Below are 23093 nucleotides of genomic sequence, written 5' to 3' on the forward strand. Positions count from 1 at the left end.
TAGCTAAGATCCTGATCTCAGGGTCCTGGGATCTAACTCCAGGTCAGGCTCCATGCTCAGCAAGAAGTCTGCTGGAGATTCTCCCCTCACCTCTCCCTCTTCCCCTCTCCTGGCTTGTGCACGGGTGTTTTCTCTCTCTCTCTCACGCTCCCTCTTGCTCTCTAAAATAAATAAATCTTTTTAAAAAAATTAAAATTGAAAAATAAAAAATAAAATAAAAAAACCTAAAAACAGTGGGCAGAACAAAGAGTTAAGAAAGAAAGTAATTGGGATGCCTGGCTGGTTCAGCTGGTGGAGCAGGCAACTCTTGATCTCGGCTTTGTGGGATCAAGCCCTGTGTTGGGTGAAGAAGTTACTTAAAAATAAAATCTTAAGAAAAAAAATTAACAGATATATAGATAGGTTTGCATATGCACAGACCATCTGAAGAGCCCATAGGAAAATAGTAAGTTATTACCTCTAAGGAGAAGACCTAGTAGGGACAGGAAAGGCAAAATTACTTTTCACTGAATATTCCTTTTAACCTTTTGAATTTTTGTCCCATATACATATATTACCACTTCAAAATATAAAGGAAAAGGTTTAATGCTCACCCTCTAGAACTCATGGTCAAGTTGGAAAGACATAGAAACAAAAACTAGTAAAATGATAAAACATCAGTGTGTATGAAGTATACAACAAAACAGGGGATGGCAAGATTGCTTGGATGACCAAAAGCAGAATTTGTCACATGAACTCTATCTATCCATAAAAATAAGCTACGAATGGTACCTAAACCATCAGACTAATTCATATAACAAATATCCTTCCCTGATGCACCAAAGTAAAATTGTCAGACTCCCAACATTCTACAAACCCCTTACCCTGGTATTGTTGACTCTGTACACAGCAGAGCTGTCAGTGATAGATGTCTGAGTATCTCTGTAAAGGCCAGTTAACAACTGTAAAAAAAAAAAAAAAAACAATTTGAGGGAGATCAGAGTAAATATATAAATAACAAACCTAAAGAGAGTAACTCTCCAGTTGGTCAGGTCAAATAAATGAATGTTGCTTGCAACAACTGTTTTTCCCTTGTAGAAAAATCTAATTCATTGCATCTATATTCCCCGCTCCACGATGGAAAAAAAAAAACAGAAACAAAAAACCTAGTTTCAAATCCTTACTGGCCAAATTCACCAAATGTCCATAAACATTTTTAATCATCACAAATGATTACAAGTTATATTTCTGTAGTAGAAAGGAAATAATTTATCTTCTCAAAGGGAAGAATAATAAGAAAGCCTCTGCTACTCTCCATAATGAAAAATTGTTTAAAATAGTAGGTTAGGGGTGCCTGGGTGGCTCAGTGGGTTAAGCCGCTGCCTTCGGCTCGGGTCATGATCTCGGGGTCCTAGGATCGAGCCCCGCATGGGGCTCTCTGTTCAGCGGGGAGCCTGCTTCCCTCTCTCTCTGCCTGCCTCTCCATCTACTTGTGATTTCTCTCTGTCAAATAAATACATAAAATCTTAATTAAAAAATAAAATAGTAGGTTAAATATTAGTGAAAAGATGGCTCAGTGGCCCAATATGTCAAAGAATCAACCTTTTAAAAAACTTCCTTGACAAGTTCTCATACGAGTTTGTTAAACAAGATTATACACCCTATACAGATCGCTTTCTATCTCTTCAGCTGTTCTGGCATCCTTGGACACCACAGGAAAGTAGTTCCATAAAACTATATAACTTTTTTTTTTTTTTTTAAAGATTTTATTTATTTATTTGACAGAGAGAGATCACAAGCAGGCAGAGAGGCAGGCAGAGAGAGAGGAGGAAGCAGGCTCCCTGCTGAACAGAGAGCCCGATGCGGGCCTCAATCTCAGGACCCTGAGATCATGACCTGAGCCGAAGGCAGCGGCTTAATCCACTGAGCCACCCAGGCGCCCAAAACTATATAACTTTTGAGATAAATACTAAATGTTAGTAACTGGCAAGTCAAGAAAACAGAAATGGTCAAGAAATCCCAGTTTATGAATTTTTCAAGAGCCTGTTCAAGTTTTTCAAGTCTTTCCAAGTGAATCAAGAATTAACCTCCCGAACTGTATCAGCTTCCTTTCCAGAATGAACTACGACCTCACAGGAATAACGATATGGCCTAACATTTCCTATTAACTTTAGAAGAGGTGTAAATCAAAGCATTTACTCTGACAAAGAGCAATGTTTTCCCAGAGTCGCACAGGCCAACAAGAAGAACAGCTCTTTGACTACTCCTTCTGCTCCGGATGAACTTCCAGAACACTGCGGAATAGAGAAAAACAACCAAAATTATGTCCTGATCATCAACAGTACACCTGTATTGTTGGGGTAGGGAAATGACAGAAGTTAATCACAGAACACCTCATTCTTTTATTGTTTTCACCATCACTATAATCATTACTATTGTTAGTGTTACGGGTGGGAGAGTCCGAGCTGAGTGAACGGAGGTCTGGGTTCTTGGATTCCCATAAATGTGATGTTGTGCCCCAGGCTTTCAATGTGTAACCCACTTATCAACGTCCTTGCCTCCACCTCCTAACTAACCGCCTACTCTATCATTAGGGACTCCTCTAAGTGCCAGCCACTATCAACTGTCAACCCTTCTGTGTCTGCGTCTGTGTCGTGGACTTCTCAAGTGCAATCTTGACTTACTGTGTATCCCCAGCGCCCAGCACGCAAATTTGGAGTGAAGACCGCGTGAGTCTTGGTAGTAAGAGCAAAGAAGTGTGGGGGGGGGGTCCGGGAGGAGGGAAGGACCGCGCGCTCAGGCGTAACAGGGCCCACAAAGAAAGAATAACCCGCGCCCCAAGGACCAGGACGTCACTCCAAGTGTCGCAGGGAATCTTCTTTAATGGAACGTTACTCCCCGTGCTTCAGGAAGCAAGGCAGGCTGGTATAAGAGGTGAGTCTCCCTTCTAGATGCCCCCGCGGCATCTAGACAGCCTCCGCCGCCCCCGCGGCAGCGGTCTGCACAAGCCCAGTCCAAACTCGGAATCCCGCCGGCCGTACACCCGTCAAAACCACCCACCGCCTCTTTACCCAGCGTCAGCAGCACCGCGAGAAGCGCCACCACGGCTGACAGCAGCGTCGGGTCCCTCTGCTGCAGCTCCTGCCGCAAGTAGTCTAGGTGGGGCTGGAAGGCTCCCCCGACACTGCCGCCATTCGCCACCCGCCGGGTGTCCGCGGAAGCCATGGCTGAGGTGCGTGGTCTCCAGCGCCGCGAAAGCGACGTGGCCCTAGACTCTGCGCAGGCGTCCGAAGCGGAGCATCACGGGAGTGGTAGTCCTCAATTTATATTTCCTCTTTCAGGGGCGGGGATTCCCAAGGTCCTGATGGGAGTTGCAGTTCTCTTGCACACTGTTTCCCCCGAACCAGCGGCGTTTCGCGGAATTTCACGAGGGACCTTCTTATCCCTTAAGATAGGAGTTGAATGTCGCCTCCCTCTTCATGGGTGTTGACGGAATGATGGATGAATAAAATGAATGGCTTAAGAAATCTTTACTGAGAATTTCCAGTCTCTCCCTTCCCGAGGTGAGTCTTGTGAGGAACTCAAGGATTACACAAATATTTCTTCTGAGCATAATGTGGCATGGGATGTGACGGAGAATGTACGGTGCGATATGGGAATACAGAAAGGAACTTATAATCCTTCACTGGTTCAGAGAAAAGCTCGTGAGGAAAGTGAGAGGAACTGAGTCATGAGGGATCGGTCAGCCTCTGCAGGTGTAAAAGGAGAAAAAGTGCTCTATGTAGAAGAAAACGAGCAACTCAGTGTCCCTATACTGTAAGTCTAGGGCTGCGACTGAGATTTCGACATTGTGGGAAGCAGCTAGGAAAATCACTGTGTGGGGTGAAGCTGTTGAAAAGTGCATCTGTCGTTCTTGCCCGAGTGGACAGCCTCTATTTCTGCCAGGCAGGTATATGGGGCCAAAGTGGCCTGTTTTTCCAGAGAAGCCAGAAGGGAAATGTTCCACTTTTCAAATTTCAGCAAGTAATGAAAAACACTAAAAACAAAAACAAACCCACTACCAACAACAAAAAAACTTGTCACCCAAATAAAACACCTTGGGGGCCCAGAAGGGGCCCACCTAGGAGCTGCTAGTTTGCAGTCTGTCACTAAGCTGAAGTCATTTCAGCGGAAGTGGCAGGAGATGAAGCAGAAAAGTTGGCAGGTATGACCGGAAGTGATTGTGTGCTACGCTGAGGAACCTAGACAATATCCAGAATGGGATAAGAAGTTTCGGTTGGGGGTAATAGAGATGATTGGCAGATAAATGGAGAAAGATGATTTGAGAGAGGAAAGACTGAGGCAGGGAGACCAGCTGGGAGTTGTTGCTGTGTTTTGGCAAAAGATGTGCCGGGTCTGAACCAGGAAAATAGGTGTAGGTGTGGAATGAGACCAAAGATCTGAAAGATGTGTAGAAGGAAAATAGATAGGATGTGGTGATTATTTGGGTGTGCTGAGTTAAGATGGAGAGTTAACAAGACTGCATCTGAAGTAGTTGATGTTTTGTACTAAAAAGATCAGAGTGCATAAAGTGAATTAGAGGGGTTGAGGTCATAACCAGAATGAAAAATTCCTCTCTTTTCTATATATTGAGTTTCAGGTGCCTCAGGGCATTTTAAAATCTTGATTAACCAGGTGATAGAATAAACAGATGTAAAGTCTCAGTAATAGGTGCTATATTTTCCTCCGAGTTTCAGGCATAAGTAAATTGTCATTAAAATCAGGTACGGAATGAAAAGTGAGGAGAAAGGAACCCACAAAGATACCTAAAAAGGAAGAGTCAGTGGCACAGAAGTAAGGCATGTCCTGGAAGTGGTCAGCAGCAGCTCTTGTAAGAAAGGGGCTCCTATGATGAGGACTTGAATGAAAAGCGAACTTGGAGGGAAGAGTGAGGGGAGGAATGGAGTAGAGGGATGGGTTTGGAAGCAAGTGTGATAGATGGAGAAGAGGGTTAGACGGTAATTGCTAACATTAATGAGTGCTTGCTAGTGCCAGGCACTGTTTGAAATCATTTTAATTTATTAATTTGCTTAATCCTCACAGCAACCCATTATTCTATTTTACAGAGATGAATGAGGCAGGGGTTAAATAACTTATCCATTAAGCCCAGGCAGTGGGCTCCTTTATGCTTAACTGTATGCTCTAACATAGTACAATTCATTTTCCAGGCATTTCACTGATAAATGTAGGCAAATAGGGACTCCAGGTTAAGAAAGGATATTTAAGATGTGAGGCTAAAGAAAGTAAACCAACTACTTTATTTTCAATTAGCATTATCAGTTAAGACTATCAGAAATGACAGTAATTTTACCACATTCTCTTTTTCTTTCTTTCTTGTGGTCCTGGGCCCTGCTCTGTATCCACCACCCACAATGTGCGTGCACACACACAAACACACACACACGCAGAGCTCCTTTACAATAACCATTGATTCCTCTGCTAGGAGCTAAAAGTGAAGGGAAGGAGGAAGAGCCAGACTGGGGAACATCTACTGTTACTATCCCAACTGTGTAAGAATTTTTAGTCAGAGCTATGTGAATGAGAAAGATCTGCTTTGGTGGTAAAGTTTGGGAATAATGAAAGAAAGAAGGTTTTAAGAAGACACAGACTTTTTTTTTCCCCCAGTATATTTCCTGGGTAAAGGCAGAAGAAATGGGCACGCCTTCCACAGTCAAGGGGGAAGGTGGTGCGGTTCTCAGGAATCAGAGCAGGAGAGGATCAGCTGCTTCCTGTCCTCTCACATCTGCACCAACACACTTCCAGGAGGTATGTGGAGATGAACACAGAGGAAGGACAGGCGGATACTGACTGCTGCTTGCTGAAAGTGTTGTGCTTCTTAGTCCAAATTGCAAATGGAAAGTTACAATGAAATAAATGCAGTGACACAATTTTTCCCATCTCTTCCATTAATTAAAATATCTCATTTACCAGACATATTTTTCCCTCTTCTATTCCCAGTAGCTCCAAAGCATGGTGGAAACGATCTTAGACTCAGGGACTACTCCAGTCATGTGATTGGTGAGTGGTCAGCAGTATCAAATGCAGTTAACAGACTCAGGATTGAAAGAATTAAAATTGGTTTTCACAGTTGACACATAGGCGGTGACCTTGGCCAGGGTAGCTGCAGGGAAGTGAGTAGAGCAAAAGACTGGTTTCTGGGTATTCAACCATTAATAAGTGAGGTGTGGAAAGAGTGAGGAGACAAGGCAGTGACTACTGTGGGAATCAGGGTCAAGCGATAATTTCAGATGTTCCAGTGGTTCACTTTTCTGACCTGCTAGAATCAGGACCTGATTCAATATACCTGATGAAATTCATTTAAAATAATTTAAAAATATATGTCTTCTATATTTTTTTCTGTCCTCTTCTGAACACTCCATCTCAGTATCTCACTCTCCTTCCTAACCCCTCGCTAGCAACACACACACATACAGCCACATACAGTTGATTCTATTACAGTAAGCATGCAGACCCCTTTCAGAAAGAATTTCTACTTGAACTGTACCCAGGAGGTGTGGCTGTAACACCAAGACCAAAGCTATGGAAGGGGTCAGATGAACATTAAGCTCTGAAGGAAGGGCTCATTTGCACATGTATTTAGTCAGTACTTAAAAAAAAAATCCTCCCAAGCCAAACATTTAGAAAACAATGAAGTTTTTAAAAGATAACACCAATAATAATTTTTATTTTATGTTCTACAGAGGTACCACCGCCGAACTGTGAAACCAAATAAACCATTCAGGCCAGTGAGACCCAGAGGGAAGCTTATGGGTCACGAGAGCTCCCATCTCCATCTGGTGTGTCTTCATCTGTTGGATTTTAAAATCTGTGGAAATTGCAGGCCTCCAGGAGTTCTGTGGGACAGAGAAGAGAGGTAGGGCAGTCAAAAACCTATTATATTTATTTTCTGTTGAGTGAATGATTAGTTAAGCCTGATATAAAAGCACTCAGACCCATTGGGGGACTGATGCGTGGACCGGGCCGTTCTCCCAGTAGCCTTCTCCACTTGCCTGCACAGCTCTTGTGTCTTTCTGGGAAGTACCACACAGCAAGGATGGTAACATGGTTCCCTGCCCTGTATCATCCCCTACCTTGTGTCTCATAGGCAGGGCTCCCACACCTAAATCCATGTAGCTGGGAGGAGCCTGGTAGGACTGTCCTCTCTGACCTCCTTAGAGAGGTGAGGAACTAATACAGCAAGCACCCAAAACATGCCAGTTTCCATTGCTAGGGGCTGGAGAAGGAGCAGAGAAGAGCAGAGCCAGACTTTCTCCCCTTATGGAGCATATAGGGTAGGTGAATGTAACCTAGGTGTTTACAGCAGTGGCTCTAGGTAAGCACATTTCTTACATTGGAATTATGGGACCCTGGCACAGACTTGCTGAATCAGTATCCCCAGGGCCTGGGAATCAGTATTTTAAGGACCATGGCTCACTTACATGCACACAAAAGTTATAGCACAACCTCCCTCCAACCACATGTTCTCCCACATCTTCCAAATGATTTCCAGTGATTAAATAATGTCCAACATAGTTATAGTGCAAAGGTGTGTTTTATTGTATTGTAATGCTTAGAAAAATTGTGTTCTAGATGAGCAGTAGGTATGGCAACTTTATGGTTATAAAACTTGTCATTGTTAAGCTCACAAGAGTAATGCTGTGTAAAAGAACTTTCTGCGATGATGGAAACTTTCTCTTTGCTCACCTATCTGGAGCTGCGTGTAGCCACTGAACATTTGAATTGTGGCTGGTGTGGCTGAGGTACTAAATTTTTAATTTTGTTTAATTTTAATTAATTTAAATTTAAATTGTCATAGATTATTAGATGCTACTGTATTTATTGGATGATGCAGCTCTGTATAAAAAGGAGTTTACTGGGGCACCTGGGTGGCTCTGGGTTAAGACTCTGCCTTCGGCTCGGGTCATGATCTCAGGGTCCTGGGGTCGAGTCCTGCATTGGGCTCTCTGCTAGGCAGGGAGCCTGCTTCCTCCTCTCTCTCTCTCTCTGCCTGCCTCTCTGTCTACTTGTGATCTCTCTCTGTCAAATAAATAAATAAAAATCTTTTAAAAAAGGAGTTTCTGCAGAGCAATGGGCATGGGCACATGCAGCTTCTTCCTTGTCTTAGTAATAATATGGAATTTCTTCATGTCTCAGTGGTTCATTACCTTAGTGCCCTGAGCCTGTGTCTGCCTTACCATCTACCCATACTAGTAGCCTTTCACACATACGGGGATTACCGTGTTCTCTCATCATCTCATCTTGCCCATTTCCATTGCTCATCCCGGGAGGGCCACAACCCATTCCTCCTTATCTACCCACCACCCAGAAATGCTCCCCCCTCCCTCCCCGTGTTTGCTTATCAGCTTCCCCCATGCATTCCCCATACTCACTTGAGGTGGAGCACTGTCTCAGGTTAGCAACAGCCCTGACATACGCTGCTCCTAAGTAACTTTCATATGTTGTGCTTTCTGGAAGTTTAGCCAAACATTTTGTGTCGTCCCTGAACAGAAGGTCCTTGGTTTCCGAGTGGAACAAACAAAACTTGCCTGAGCAGTCATTTCCATTTCCTCCAAACATAGCCTGTCAAATGGATGGAAAATGCATGAGGACCTGTGGCAGCAAGCAGCTGAGAATACAAGGATGGGGTTGAGGGGGATAGAAGCTGGGAACCAGCCCTGGGACGAAAGGGAGGTGTAGAGGATGCCTCAGGGTGTTTCCATATCCTTCACCTGGCATTCACCCATTTTTGGCCCCAGCTTCATGCTTTCTCGAGGCCCCAGCATCCTCTATGGGGTTCATCCTGGTCTCACCTCCTCTGGGAGGTCCCTCCCACCCACCCAGTCACTCCTTCCCCATTTCATTGGTTATGGCCTCGGGGACTGCTTCCAGGAAATGAGAGAACAGAAACATGTCCCTTCCAAGTAATTACTGTCAAAAAAGATAGTAAACGTGATCCCCTGCCCCCAGTGAGGGGTGGTACAGGGAGTTGTTAAATTTCATGTCTGGGGTGCCTGGGTGGCTCAGTGGGTTAAAGCCTCTGCCTTCAGCCTGGGTCATGATCCCAGGGTCCTGGGATCGAGCCCCACATCGTGCACTTTGCTTGGCGGGGAGCCTGCTTCCTCCTCCCTCTCTCTCTGCCTACTTGTGATCTCTGTCTGTCAAATAAATAGATAAAATCTTTAAAAAAAAAATTTCATGTCTGACTGCATCTTTGATCCTATCCTATGAGGCTTAACTCTAGATCTTGTAGGATTATAATGAATGAATGTAGGATTATAATGAAATGATGAATATGTAAAGTTTAACATCTAACACCTAAAAAATGTCCATTGAATGCTAATTATTATTATTTACCTTAAGAGGACCCACAAAGATATGCTACCTTAATTTTAAAAAAGAACAACTAATGGCAGGCAGGAAGCTGTTGTTGAGGGGAAAATGATGTTTGTGGGTAGAGGATGCTTAGAATATTCAAGCAGCCTCCCCCACCCCCACCTCCCTGGCAGAGCTGCCCTGGATTGATTGTTCTCCCCAGAGGGCAAGCTCCCTGAGGACAGTGATCCTGTGTTTTTCTGGCTGTTGGAATGGTTCTTGGACTCTCTAAACAAGAGAAATACAGTCCACCTTTCATGACTTATATCATGGAGGGCTGGCATACAGGATCACTCTCCTTCGTTTTCAAAAAGGACAGAGGTGGAGAAAATTGAGTGTACCACAGAGCAAGGTCAGGGTTGAGCAAGAAAGCAGATGTGTAGACCCAAAACAGGTGGATCACATGGGACCTAATCTCCAGTGACCTGGAGTTATAAGTAGAGCTGAGCCCAAGAAATCCAGCCTCCCTATTTTAGTTTCCAGAAAGAGAATGCTTGAGTATGGGCTGCATTTAGCACTGAACTCCCCAAAATAATACCCACCCAGGAGGAAAGAATGGGAGGCCCTGGCTGGTCCATACCTGCTGCTCAAGTAATGTTTTGCTAACACAAGATGCCTTATCTTTCCGTGAGACCACAGCATGATTTGGGGCCTTGGCTAGGAAACAGTTGTCAGCGTCGCTCACAGGCTTCCTACTGCCATCAGGGCACAGCAGCTGGAAGTCTTTTTCCTTCAGATTCTTAGCCCAATCTTCAGTGTTCCTTCCTGGAGACAGAGAAAGTGGGTCAGTCACAGCTTATAGCTTTGGTCAAGGTGCCCTCACTGAGGAGAGGTGACCAACCCATGGACTAGTGAAGGACCTGGGGCCATTGGTCAGCAGATGTACACACACTGGGGTCACAGTGATGTGGAGAGGAAGAGACACTCACATCTACATAGGTCAGATTCAACTCACACTCAACCAGGAATTCCTAGCAACCACCTCTTCCAAACTAACCGCCCCACCTCACCAGGAGAAAGTGAGTTATATATTCTTGGATGATGTTCAAAAACATCTTCATTTCTACTGAATTCCAAAGCATCTGGTCTTATTACTCTACCATATGAAGAATGCGACCCTCTAAGCAGGCTCATAATCTCTCTGCAATACCATCTGGCATTAGCAAGCAAAAGAACTTTCCCAAAGGCCCTTTTGCAAACCGGACGAGTGTTCTAAATCTGACACACTCATACTGGTTCTAGATGAAAATGTGCACATGCCTCTGTGCATACAGATCCGTACCCTTTTCTTAGCCCCTAGCTTCATGATTTCTGTATTCTCTCTGAAGAAAAGAAAATCGCACCCATTTTCAGGGTTTCACCTCCTTCCTCCTGAGGCAATTCTCAAATATGTTTTCCCAATTTTTAGTTCTCATCTAAAAGGCAGAATTGCAAATCTTTTTCTTTATTTAATGCTCATTTAATTTTTTATCTGAGCAACTAATATATGATTTCACTATCATAAAATTATGTATTATATATAAAATAAAAATACCTCTTTGCCTACTCTCCTCAAATATATACTTACAGTTTTAATAGAAAACTCCAAATTGCCTGTGCCTCTCCCACAAGTAACTTCATACATCTTTGCTCATCTTCTAATATTTCTCCTTCCCTTTCTTACCAGTCCCTCTAACTCAGCTCCTTCCAAATGAAACCCACCATCATTCTCTCCAGACCAATTCTGTTTCACTTCATAATGTAAGAATTTACACAACACTATGTTGCATGCCTTCTGCAAGCTGCAGTCTTATTGGAGGAGGAAAACAGCTCACATACCAAATATATATATATATTTTTTTGTATATATATATCTGTACCCATATATATGGGTACAGATAACATATAATGTATTATGTGCTCTACAAAATAAAATATATATAATATTTTATATTTTGTGGAGCACATTCTGCATGCTGTGTAAGCCAAACCAGCTTGGTGAGAACATATTCATTAGGGAGAGCTGGCTGGAGGAGGCATGGTTTTAGGCATGTAAGGTGTGTTATCATACTGACCACTGTACTGACCACCAAGAGACTAATCTAGGCCTGACTGGCTGGGCATATGATAAAGTCCTCAACAGGGACAGAGACTGTGAGAAGAAGAGTGGATTTTGAGAGAACTATGAGGAATTTGGGCTTACAGAGTTTGAGATTGCAGTGCCAGTGAGCTTTGTACATAAAACTGGCCACATGGCAATTAGAGGCTCTGGGATGTTACTTAGATGGGAGGTTAGCCCTCTGCTGTATGTTGCCGTCAGGGAGTAAGGCTTTTGGGTAGAGAGGTGAAGCCAAAAGTAGCCCCACTCAGAGGAGTACCCCAAAAAAGTTTTTTTCAAGGAATAACAAAGAACCAATTTTAGGGTAACACTCAGATAGTAGGAAAAAAGACAGCCTTTAAAGGAAAAAGCAGAAATAATAGGAGAGAAGAAAGAAAAATCAGCCAACACAGTATTCCTTCAAGTAAGCACTTAGCAGCTTCTGTGTGCCATTTAGTATAGTTAGTGTTGGGATATAAGAGGGGGAAAAAAGAGCTCAAAAGAGTTTCTGTGGCCACAGTTTTTTACAGAATGAGATGAACCCAATAATGCTAGCCACATGGACAGAAGATTCTATTGTGGGATGGATGCCATCTGAGAAGGCTTCTTGGAGGAGTCAGTGCTGAGCTAGTTCACTCTAGGTGAGTTTCTGGGAAGAGCTGAGGTTGGGCACAGGGACATGTGAAAGGAAGTGAGGTAACATCTGCCTGGCCTGTAGCGGGTTCTCTAAGCAGTTAGTGACACAGAGGGGGTAGGTGGAATGCTCATTCTTACCAACTTAAAAAAAAAAATTGTTTGGTATTTCAGTTTCACAGCATCTAATATTCACCCACTAGTTTTAGTAATGCTTCTGGCTTGAAACAATTATTACTATATTATTTGCCAAATGATAGTTTTTTAACTTCATGATTATTTCTACATTTATTCTTGTTCTACAATAAGGAAGATCTTTCCCTTCGCCTTCATTTGTTTAATCAGGATAGACTCACGTATTCCTATGTTCTTTCTACTTAATTCTTACTACCATTATTATTTCTTTTAGTGTTCAAGATGTCCCAGATTTGGCCAGTAGGGGGGCTTTAAAAATGGCTCCTGTATATTTTGACATATCCCAACATCTTCAGCACAATGTTCCAGGCTCACCTTCATTTTTCCTGCCCAGCCCTAGAATCAGCTATTTTTCCAAGGGGCCCTGGCTCATCCTATTGGACAATGGTTCTAGAAACCAAGATCTTGGTGTTCATTCCCACTCGTGTACTATTGTCTCTACGTGTTTTGGGGGGACCTAGAATTTATTTGGAATATGTATTGGACCCAGAAATATAGGAAATAAACAGGACCTTTTGGTAATAATTCACCCAATGTGAATATGGACTATGAACACAGTGAGTATTAAATCTATGTTTGTCTAAATTTCCTGATCTTGGTAATCACATTGTAGGTAAGTAAGAGAATGTCCTCGTTCTTGGGAAATGTGCTCTTTAAGTATTTAGGGGAAAGGCAATGTCTGCACCTACGGGAAGGTTCCTGGAAGAGAATTCAGAACCACCAGAACCTCATAGTCCTCACTATTCTGCTTACCCCTATAAACACCTCTGTCTTTACTGAACAAACAGGTTGAGAAGCAGAGCTCTGGAGCCTAACAGAGTCCATAACACATCCACAGAGACATCCTGAGCATAAGTGAGCCCAGCAAACCCAATTTGTGGGGACAGAGGAGCATGTGAATGTACCTTCAGTGTTCTGCATGACTGTCTGGTCTTTCACAAAGGCCACATCTCCCTTCTCCACCAGACACCTGCAGAGTGCCAGACAGGAAGAAAGAAGAGAGCTGGTCAGAGACACATGTGTCTGTCATTCAGGAGAGTCAGCTTGTAGACCCAGGGCTAACCATCCGGTTTCAGCAGTTGTGACTCTCATTCGATCACTAATCTTACATATTACTCATGTAAGTAATACAGACAAGAAAAACCTCCAGTTTGCTTTGTGGTCATGCAATCTCAGTTCCCACACACTGAATGCTAACTTCTGGCACAGTGGAGTTACAGCATTTCCCTATCATCGAATAGAGGTATTAGAGGGGCATTATTCCATTAAGGTGATTACCTACTCACATTCTACTTTGTAAAAATTGGAAACTTGTGGACTGTGAATTGCATTTGCACAAACTCACAAGGTGGCTCTAACTGGAGAAGTAGGATAACTTTTGTTTTCTCCTTCACTACCGAGAAGCTCAATTACAATACCACTATCATTGTGCCGTAGATGGACTCCTGAATTACTAACACAAGTCTGGATCAGAAAGGACAGTTAAAAAGTAATAAGGTCGGGGCGCCTGGGATGGCTCAGCAGGTTAAGTGTCTGCCTTTGGTTCAGGTCATGATCCCAGGGTCCTGGGATCAAGCCACATATTGGGGAGCCTGCTTCTCCCTCTCTCTGCAGCTCCCTCTGTTTGTTCGTTCTCTCTCTCTCTGTCAAATAAATAAATGAAATCTTTAAAAAAAAGGTAATAAGGTCATAAGGTGCACAGGTGTCTTTATAAAAGTAATAAACACCCCATGAAATAGAATTGTATTTGGAAATGTAGAAATCATGTTATTTACTTTTGTACATTCCCAGGTGAGTATGGCTGGCTCTGGGTTCCCCAAAAGTGCATGGAAGAGCATGAACCAGAACCCTGACTCCTGTATTCAACTATGGCAGGGTTTCCTCACCATGGCAATAGTAACATTTTGAGCCATGCAATTCTTTATTGTAGGGTGCTGTCCTATGCTTGTAAGATGTTTAGCAGCCTCTATCAATTAGATACCAATAGCACCCAACCCCATTTGATAATCAAAAACATCTCTAGACACTGCCAAAATTCCCCCAAAGGGGAAATCGTTGCCTGTTGAGAATCTCTGATCTGCACTGTTCTGCCAGTCTGGAGAGTGTCTTGTAGGGGCTTGGATGCTCCTTCACACAGGCTTCTACAGATGATTGCTAACTGTGGCACCCTAACACATGTAAGACTAACAGGCCAGGAATGAAAGACTCTCACCTTAGTCCCTAAAAAGAAATCTTGTCAGGGCTGGGTTTCTATTTGGGTCAGGGTTAAAATACTCACCTGAAAGCCCCTGTGTAGCCATAGTATCTCTCATGGTTATTGGGAAGACACTCCTTTCCTGGACTACTTGCTGAGCCAATACACAGAGCACAAAGACTGGAATTTTGCATAGATCCAGGGGCACAGCCTTCCTGGAAAAATTTATCTGTACAGAAGGACAAGAGGAGGTCAGCTTCTCCTGAGTCAATATGAATAGCCTTCATCTAATACATAACAGGTGTGTATGGCCCAGGATACGTGGAACATATTCAGTGACCTGCCACCAACTCAGGACCTGCCAGGCTGTAGGCTTTAAAAGGAAACTTAATTGAGTCTGAGAATAGAAGTTAGTAGACCATTATAATTCAGGTAGAGAGGATTCCATGGGCACCCTATATGTGTCACCACTTATCTAAAGAAAGAAGAGAGGGAAATTACATAAAAATTGACTTAAAAGGGATAAAATTGCAAGTCTCATTCTGCAAGCTTGTGCTACTTATTTCCAGAAATTTCCTTCCCTTGCCTTTTTTTTTTTTTTTTAAGTTTTATTTATTTGAAATAGAGCAAGAGAGAAAGAGAGCACATGCAGGGCTGAGGGGCAGAGAGAGAGGGAGAAGCAGGCTCCTCACCAAGCAGGCTCTATCCCAGGACCCTGGAATCATGACCTGAGCCGAAGGCAGACACTTAACCAACTGAGCCACACAGGCATCCCTCCCTAGTTATTTTTTAGAAGAAACCTTGCTAGAACTTTAAACTCTGAACTCAGTTAAAGGCTAGGGGATTTTACTCACAGCTTAGTTGCTCTCCCATGGCTGTGAAATTGCCAGGAAGCTCAGAAAAGCAGAGATAGTGCTGTTGCTGGTGGGGATCCAGAGATTTCTGGATATCACCCCAGCCGCAGTTTGCTTCCTCTCATGTCAGAGAACACTCCAGTGCAGAAACCTGGTCTCATCTCCAAGTCCCCACACACAGGACTTGTCTGATTCATAACTGTCTTTAGAGACTTCTTATTTTAAAGCAGTTATACATATTTGGAAGTGGTAAGTAAATAAACATTAGAAAACATTTGTCTGGAGTACCTGGGTGGCTCAGTCAGTTAAGCATCTATCTTTGGCTCAGGTCATGATCCCGGAGTCCTGGGATCAAGGTCCACATCAGGCTCTCTGCTCAGCAGGAAGCCTGCTTGTCCCTCTGCCCTTCCCCCAACTCATTCATGCCATGTTTCTCTCTCTCTCTCTCTCTCTCTCTCTCTCTCGCTTACTCTCAAATAAATAAATAAAATCTTAAAAAAAAAAAAAAAAGAAAGCAAACATTTGTCTGTGGATAACTTACATGTAGACTTTTCATACCTGAGGATATTCAAAGGACATAAAATTAACTGATTTCTCATCCCTTTCAAGCGGTCTAGATGTTGGGCATTCCCTCAGTGAGACTGCCAAGACCTTAAAGAGATAGACACACTCACATTTCTAGCTCATAGGCTTAAAAGCCTGTGGGAGGGATTTTCCACCCAACAGCCATTTGGATCCCCTGTTCCTTAGTAACAAAGACTTAGTTGTTTTATTCTTTTAATTTTTTCTCCATTATTTTTTATTGAGACATAACTGACATACAACATTACATTAGTTTCAGGTGTTCAACGTGACTTGATGTTGCAATATATTGCAAAATGGTCCCCACAATAGGTCTAGTTAACATCCATCACCATACATCATTATAAAATTTTTTTCTTGTGATGAGAACTTTTAAGGTTTACTTTCGTAGCAACTTTGAAATATGCAATACGGTATTATTAACTATAGTCTCCATGCTGTACATTACATTCCCAGGAGTTATTTAGTTTATAACTGGAAGTTCATACCTTTTGCCCCTTCACCTATTTTGCCTGCTCCACCATCCCCCACCTTTGGCAAGTGTCAGTCTGTTCTCTGTATCTTTGAGCTTGGGACTTTTTTAGATTCCACATGTAAGTAAGATTATACAATATTTGTCTTTCTCTGCCTGATATATTTCACTTAGCATAATAACCTCAAGGTCCATCCATGTTATCACAAATGGCAAGATTTCTTCCCGTTTTATGGCTGAATAGAAGTTTATTTTGTTTTATATGTATATAATGTGTATTATATATATACATGTATATGTATATGACATTTTCTTTATGCATTCATTCATCAATGGATGGACACTTAAGCTATTTCCATATCTTGACTCTAGTAAATACTGCTGCAATGAACACAGGGATGCATATGTCTTTTTCAATTAATGCTTTCATTTCCTTTGGATGAATACCCAGAAGTGAAATTGCTGAATCATATGGTCATTCTATTTTTAATTTTTAAACAAAGGTCAAAATAGGTGTGGCAGAGACATGCCCAATAAAAGATGACATTCCTGAACCTCTTTGACAACCAAATGTGACTATGAGTCTAAGTTCTGAGCAATGAAAATTTCCTTGAAGTAACTGATTTTTATTTCCTGGATGTCTTCTTTAATACAATAACCACAGATGACATATACTTCAAGTTGTCCTTATTCTTTGCTCCTGGAGGCTGCCTGAATAACAGACGTGAATGTCAACCATGGTTGACCTTGAAAACAGAAGCTGCAGGCTCTGAATGGTGGCTCAGAAAGAGATAAGGAGTCTAGGCTTCTAATGACCATATCAACCTTGGACTGCTCACCTGGTCCTTTTCATGAGAGATGAAAGTAAACATATATCAACTGAAGCCATATATGCAGCCAAAAAGAACCATTCTGATTCAGCTTCCCAACTTTACCATCTCTTTTAGATATCTCCTTGAGGTTCACTTTAACCAAAATTTACTACTAAAGAACCAGGGACACAGCATTTTATTCCATACTACTCTTTTCCCAGAACACCTCTTTCCAGCCTGGCTCTGATCACAGCATCCTCCCAGGATTCACTTACCAAATTCACAGTGGTTGATCCTGCTGTAGAGCAGGCCCATGGGGATGTTCCAGCCTGCGGTTCTTTCTACTGCGGTATGGCAGGACTTCTTGCCTTGCAGATTGTTCCAGGTGAGGCTCTCATCTGCTGATGCCTTAACTACAGCCACAGCCTTATACCCTACAAGAAAGACACCAAAAAAGAAAGTATTAACATCCCTAGGCCCTCCAGAGAATGTCTGCAATCAAAGCCTGCCATCTGCCTGTGAAAGCAAAATTATTCTAAATCATTCCTTCTGTTTTTGAAAGGGTCTTTCCCAAAACTGAGATGAAGTACCAGTCACTCTGTCAGATGGAGATTATTCTGAACATTAAAAACAAAATAGTAAGAAAACCTCATCATCAAAGGAATGGCTGGTATATAACACTTCCCTAAATGCATAAAACTATGAAAGTTATAAACTAGCAACTCACCCTTCACTGTGGAATATCAGAGGAGTGGATCCTGAGAAGCACATGACTCCCAACATTTTATACAATAACAATTAGGGAAGAGTAGTAAGTGACCAATAAACTACAGGGAATATTCTGGCCAGGTATTTTGGGATATGGAGAATACGGTTTGCACCAAAATAAATATATGAAGTAGAAATTCAAAATCAAGACAGCTGCCGTCTTTAACAGAAAATACTTGTTGCTCCTTAACTGCAAATAGAAGATCAACCCATGATTTCAACTTTTTAAATGAGCTAATTCAGTCAACTGTTTACAGCAGAAAACAAGAGAAGCCTTATCAAGACTTATCAAGAACAAGTCTTCCTATTTTTGGCCAAAGAGCCTGGGTCCTAGAATGATGGGGAAAGGCTAAGAGGTTGTACTAGGGGAAGTCACAAGGACAGACTTGCACACTAATGGCTGGGAAATGACCAGAGAGGTCTGAGCACTGGGGCTATGGGACCCAGTGATCACCTTGGCAAGATTTCCTGTCTTGCTCCTGCCCCATCTTTCCAGATCCACCCCCCGACCAGAGCACCAGCTGAAAGCCAGATTGGCCTGGGTTCCTGGGCCCAGCCCTGGCTGGGAGGCTCAGTAATTTCATGCTCCTAGACATCTGCCTGTGTGAGCCTCTCTGCTCAGCCCTGCCAGGCACATATAAGCAAGACTCCCTGGCTGGTATAACCCTCGTCTAAAACTGTGCAGGCCTTATGTAATGTGAAGGAGTTGGGAGTGCTGGGGAGGGTGTGAACTTGCTTGCAGGATGTAGGAACCCTGACAACTTGTAACCTCTGTGAGCTGTTGGTCCTCTTAGACATCCTTAAAGGATGGCGGTACCCACTTACAGAGTTAAATGAGAAATCCTGTGTGTAAGGCATGGCAAGTGTAAAAGAGTAACCAACATTATCAGTTATCACCTTTCTGTGGTTCTTTTGCATTCTAAAAATTAGTCTCTTCCATTACCTTACCTACTTTTAATTTGAATTTAAACATACCAAAAAGCAATACAAATTAAACTCATGAGGTTACCAACCCCAACTCACCTTCCTCTACTGTGCTGCTACATTGAGGGCCTTGAGTTTCTGGAGGAAAAAATGAAAAAGTCATTAAGCATATATTCTTCGGAAGTCATGCCATTCCCATGTGCAGCTCAGAATAAAAAGAACCAGGAAGACAATCTACATTTCACCAATTCCCAAACAGTCCAGGCTCTCTGGATTATACAAATTCACTTTTGCTCACTGGCCTCTGGAATTTAGCCCAAAATTGTAAATTTCAAGTTTCTTGCTCTGTTTGACCTGTAGCCACAGTGGTGCCTGCCAACTATACTTGAATCCCTATACCACGGCAACAGAAGTGTGAATTTGGGAAGCAGGAAGACCTGCCAGGAATCCCAGCTGAGAATCCCAGCTGTCCTTTGCAGAGGTCCCCTTTAGCTGGAACTTCCCAATGCAAAGATTCCAATCCCCCTGGTGGAAGGTGTGTTGGAAGACTATCCTTCAAGACGAGTGTGGGGATTAGAGATGAGAGAGCCCAGAGTCTAGGAAGTAGGAGGTGCTGGAGTAAGCAAAAGCTTTCTGGCCAATGTGGTATAAATCAGGCTATGATTTTCCCATTTTCTCTCTCCCTGGTGTGGAGGAAATAAAACACAGAGAGGCACGCCCCCTCCCACTTACTGTAGTTCTCTGCCAGGACAGGCACCAGACCGCATTGGCCTGCTATGTAGATGAAGCCCCCATCCAAGCTCATGGCATCAGCCTCTCCTTTCTGCAAAAACACAGCACATTGCAGCAGGTGAAAAGAGGCCATCTCCTGTCCTATCCACTCTTCCAACCATTTCCTTAAGGCAGCCTTCCCAGCATAGGCCATGAAGGCCCCAGGAGAGAGCAGGTGCTGTGCCGGACCCCCAAGGGTCTATCACCAGGAATACCCAGCAGAGAAAATAAAATGTACTCTCATTTTCACCCAAACCATGATGAACTAAGGATTATTTTGGAGTACCTTGCTTAGTTTCTTCAGGAGCAAAGACCCAGTTAGTCCTCCTGTTCTCTCATAAGATGCACTGTCCCAGAGATATTTCCACAACAACTTTCTGACACCAAGAGTTCTTATTTGTAAGACACATGAGTGGAGTCAGGGACAGGAGGCTACGTCTGTAGTATAGAGCACCTTCTGATGGGGGCTCGAGTCCCGAATCAGGCCATGTGGATGAGTGCTCTTTCAGTGCTTGGTGTAGACAAAGTGTTAATAATTAAAATATTCTCAAATGATCTATTTTTCAGGTTTATAAGATCTCTATTATAGAGATGCTTAAATTCCACAAGATTACCAAGCTTTCCATTGGGCCTAGAAATCTACTTTCTAGGAATACACTGTAAAGGAGTAATCAAATATGTGGGAAACTATTTGGATTAAAAGTACAAGTGCAAGTGTGATTCATACAGTGTAAAACATGCACGTATAATTGATAGCAGCAAAAAAAAACCAGAAGCAGACTAAATGATGTTATAGATAATGTGGATAAATGGCTAAATGGATTGCATCACATCCATGCTCTGAAAGAGATTACATTAAAAGATCATGTTTTGGGGGTCCCTGGCTGGCTCAGTTGGTTCAGTGTCTGCCTTCTGCTCAGGCTCTGGGATCAAGTCCCACATCAGGCTCCCTCCTCTTCTGCTTCTCCCTCTCCATTTCCCTCTGCTCCTCCCCCCCACTCATACTTGCTCTAAGATCCTAATTTAGAAAAATTATTTGTGACATAAGAAAAGCTAACTAGATATCAGTGCAAAAATATAGTAAATTGTGCATCCGATATGATCCCATTTTACAGGGTTTTCTCTGAGTTAGAAGATTACAAGTACTTCTCATTTTCTTTTTGTATCATTCAGGATTTTCAAAACTCTAAAAGCAAACATGGAATGCTCAAGATCATGGAATGATCTTGTGATCACCTAGCATCTTATGAACGCAAAGCTAAACTTCTACCTGCTTGTACTATCAGCAGCCCTGTCAAACCTGTCATGGCACACCATGGGTCTCAGGCACACTCACACCATGGTCCAATCTCCCGTAAGTGGACAAAGCTCAGAGTGCCCTCTACCCTGTGCTGACACCGGGAGGAAACAGAGCCCTAAAGAGCCCTTCAGATCCATAAGTTCAAAAGTACTGAAGTTTCCATAGGGCTGGGCTCCCACATGAGGGCAGGGTTCCTTGGGAACCCGGGTTTTTATATCTTTCTCAAGAACACTCCCTCAGCCTTAGGGACGGGCAGGCAGCAGGGGCAGAAATACTGCTCTACGAAGGCAGGAGTGACATACCGCGATCTTGGCAATACAGTCTTCAGTGGACTCTGCTGTTTCACACTCTATTTTCCCTTCACTGTTTATACTCCACTCATCACACTTGACCCTCTCATGGTGACCTATGGCACACCATTTCACTTTCTTGCATTCATCCCTTGGGGTATCCGGGCCTAGGACATAAGAAAAAGAGCCAGATTTCAGATGAAGCCCCAGAAGTTCCTGCTGGTTATGAATGCTGCTAACTGTCTTTATGAAAATGCTGGGATTTGCCAGCAATATACAAACAGGTCCCATTCCAGGAATTCATCATCTTAGAAAACAAAGGCAGTAACAATCTCTTTGTTGGCTTCTTACCATTTACATATGGCTTACAATAATCTCTTCCTAGATGCCAACTTTCCTCCCAACCCCGCTATCCCTTCAGGCTGTTATGGGTTTTTTTTTCTTCGTCTTCTTATTTTTGAAATAGCACTTAACCACCTGGGTTGTTCTTACTTATATGTTCATTATTTTTTGTCTTCTCCCTGTGGAGAACATAAACTCAGCCAGGCCAAGGGCTTATGGCACACTCATTGTTCAAGGCAATGCCTGGCTTGTAGTCACTGCAATTAATGTCTGCTGAGTAAATGGCCATCTATTGACTGACAGGCTCAGTTCAAGTCACTGCCTTAAGGAAGCCTTACCGCAGCTCTAGGAGCTATTTTTCTTTGTTTTCATGGTCTCATCACACCATGATATTTTGTTTTATTGTGTTTGTTTTCCCTTCTTCTGAGCAAATCTCTCATTTTTAATCAGTCATTCAATAGAGTGACTCTTCATAGAATGTTTGTCTTCTCTGCTGGTGAGAAAGTTCCATGAGAGCAGAATCTAATATATGTTTGTCTCACCATTGCATGCCAGCACCTAGCACAGTCTATGGCTACATGATCAATAAGTGTCTTTTTTTTTTTTAAAGGATTTTATTTACTTATTTGACAGAGAGAGATCACAAGTAGGCAGAAAGGCAGGCAGAGAGAGAGAGGAGGAAGCAGGCTCCCTGCTGAGCAGAGAGCCCGATGTGGGGCTCAATCCCAGGACCCCGAGATCATGACCTGAGCCGAAGGCAGCGGCTTAACCCACTGAGCCACCCAGGCGCCCCAATAAGTGTCTTTTGAATGAATGAATATAATCAAGCAAACATCCAATGACCCAAGGAAATTCGGGAGCAGGATCAAGCCGTCTAGAGCTCCAGCTTTGCGCACATTGGTCATCATACTGGCAGCAGGTGTGCAAGTCCATAGCAGTTATATCCTATTTCACTTACTTTGTGCCAGGCTACTTGCCTCCACAAAGAGGGTAGGTCCGCCCTGATTTACACAAGGAAAATAACGCTAGTATCAATCCAAGTCATTTTAAGCATGAATTTCCTTCAATGACTTCTGGTGATGTCCAGGCCCATCTCATGATGACTGACACCATTTAGCATCAGTCTAACACTAGGCAGCAAGGCAGGGCAAATAAATGTCAGGGTGCGCTTTCAGTACCTGGAAAGCATCTATTGCTGGTCCTTGCCCTCACCAGGTTTCCAGGCTCCAAAATGTCACATGATTCTTTCCCAGTACTTACGCACATCTTCCCTTAGATTCCGAAGAGCAGTGACATAGTCATAACCGAGGTACAGCGAGGTGTCCATCTTAGAGGGAATCCTCAAAAGCCCTTGGGCAGAGTCCTTAAACAGCAGGTCCTTCCCCAAAGGTGAGCCAAAGAGCTGGAAGGCTTTAGATTTGTCTTTGCCATAATGTTCCTGTGTATAGTAAAACACAACAGTGATTGGCTACAGCAGCAAGAAAGGCTG

General features: G+C 43.0%; 1 protein-coding gene across 1 annotated transcript in view; it reads right to left on the reverse strand.

Annotated features, from left to right (window-relative positions):
• Positions 1-23093, reverse strand: part of LOC122908931 (serotransferrin-like) — a 63153-nt gene that overhangs the window by 27088 nt on the left and 12972 nt on the right. Inside the window, 13 exon segments of the mRNA XM_044252335.1 lie at positions 864-941; positions 2179-2273; positions 3051-3221; positions 3224-3313; positions 8409-8598; positions 9971-10155; positions 13201-13265; positions 14574-14718; positions 17485-17643; positions 19001-19039; positions 19634-19724; positions 21275-21429; positions 22865-23042. Of these exon segments, the coding sequence (XP_044108270.1) occupies positions 864-941; positions 2179-2273; positions 3051-3221; positions 3224-3313; positions 8409-8598; positions 9971-10155; positions 13201-13265; positions 14574-14718; positions 17485-17643; positions 19001-19039; positions 19634-19724; positions 21275-21429; positions 22865-23042 (1641 nt within the window).

The sequence above is a fragment of the Neovison vison genome, chromosome 6 (genome assembly GCF_020171115.1).
Source record: "Neovison vison isolate M4711 chromosome 6, ASM_NN_V1, whole genome shotgun sequence".
NCBI lineage: Eukaryota > Metazoa > Chordata > Mammalia > Carnivora > Mustelidae > Neogale > Neogale vison.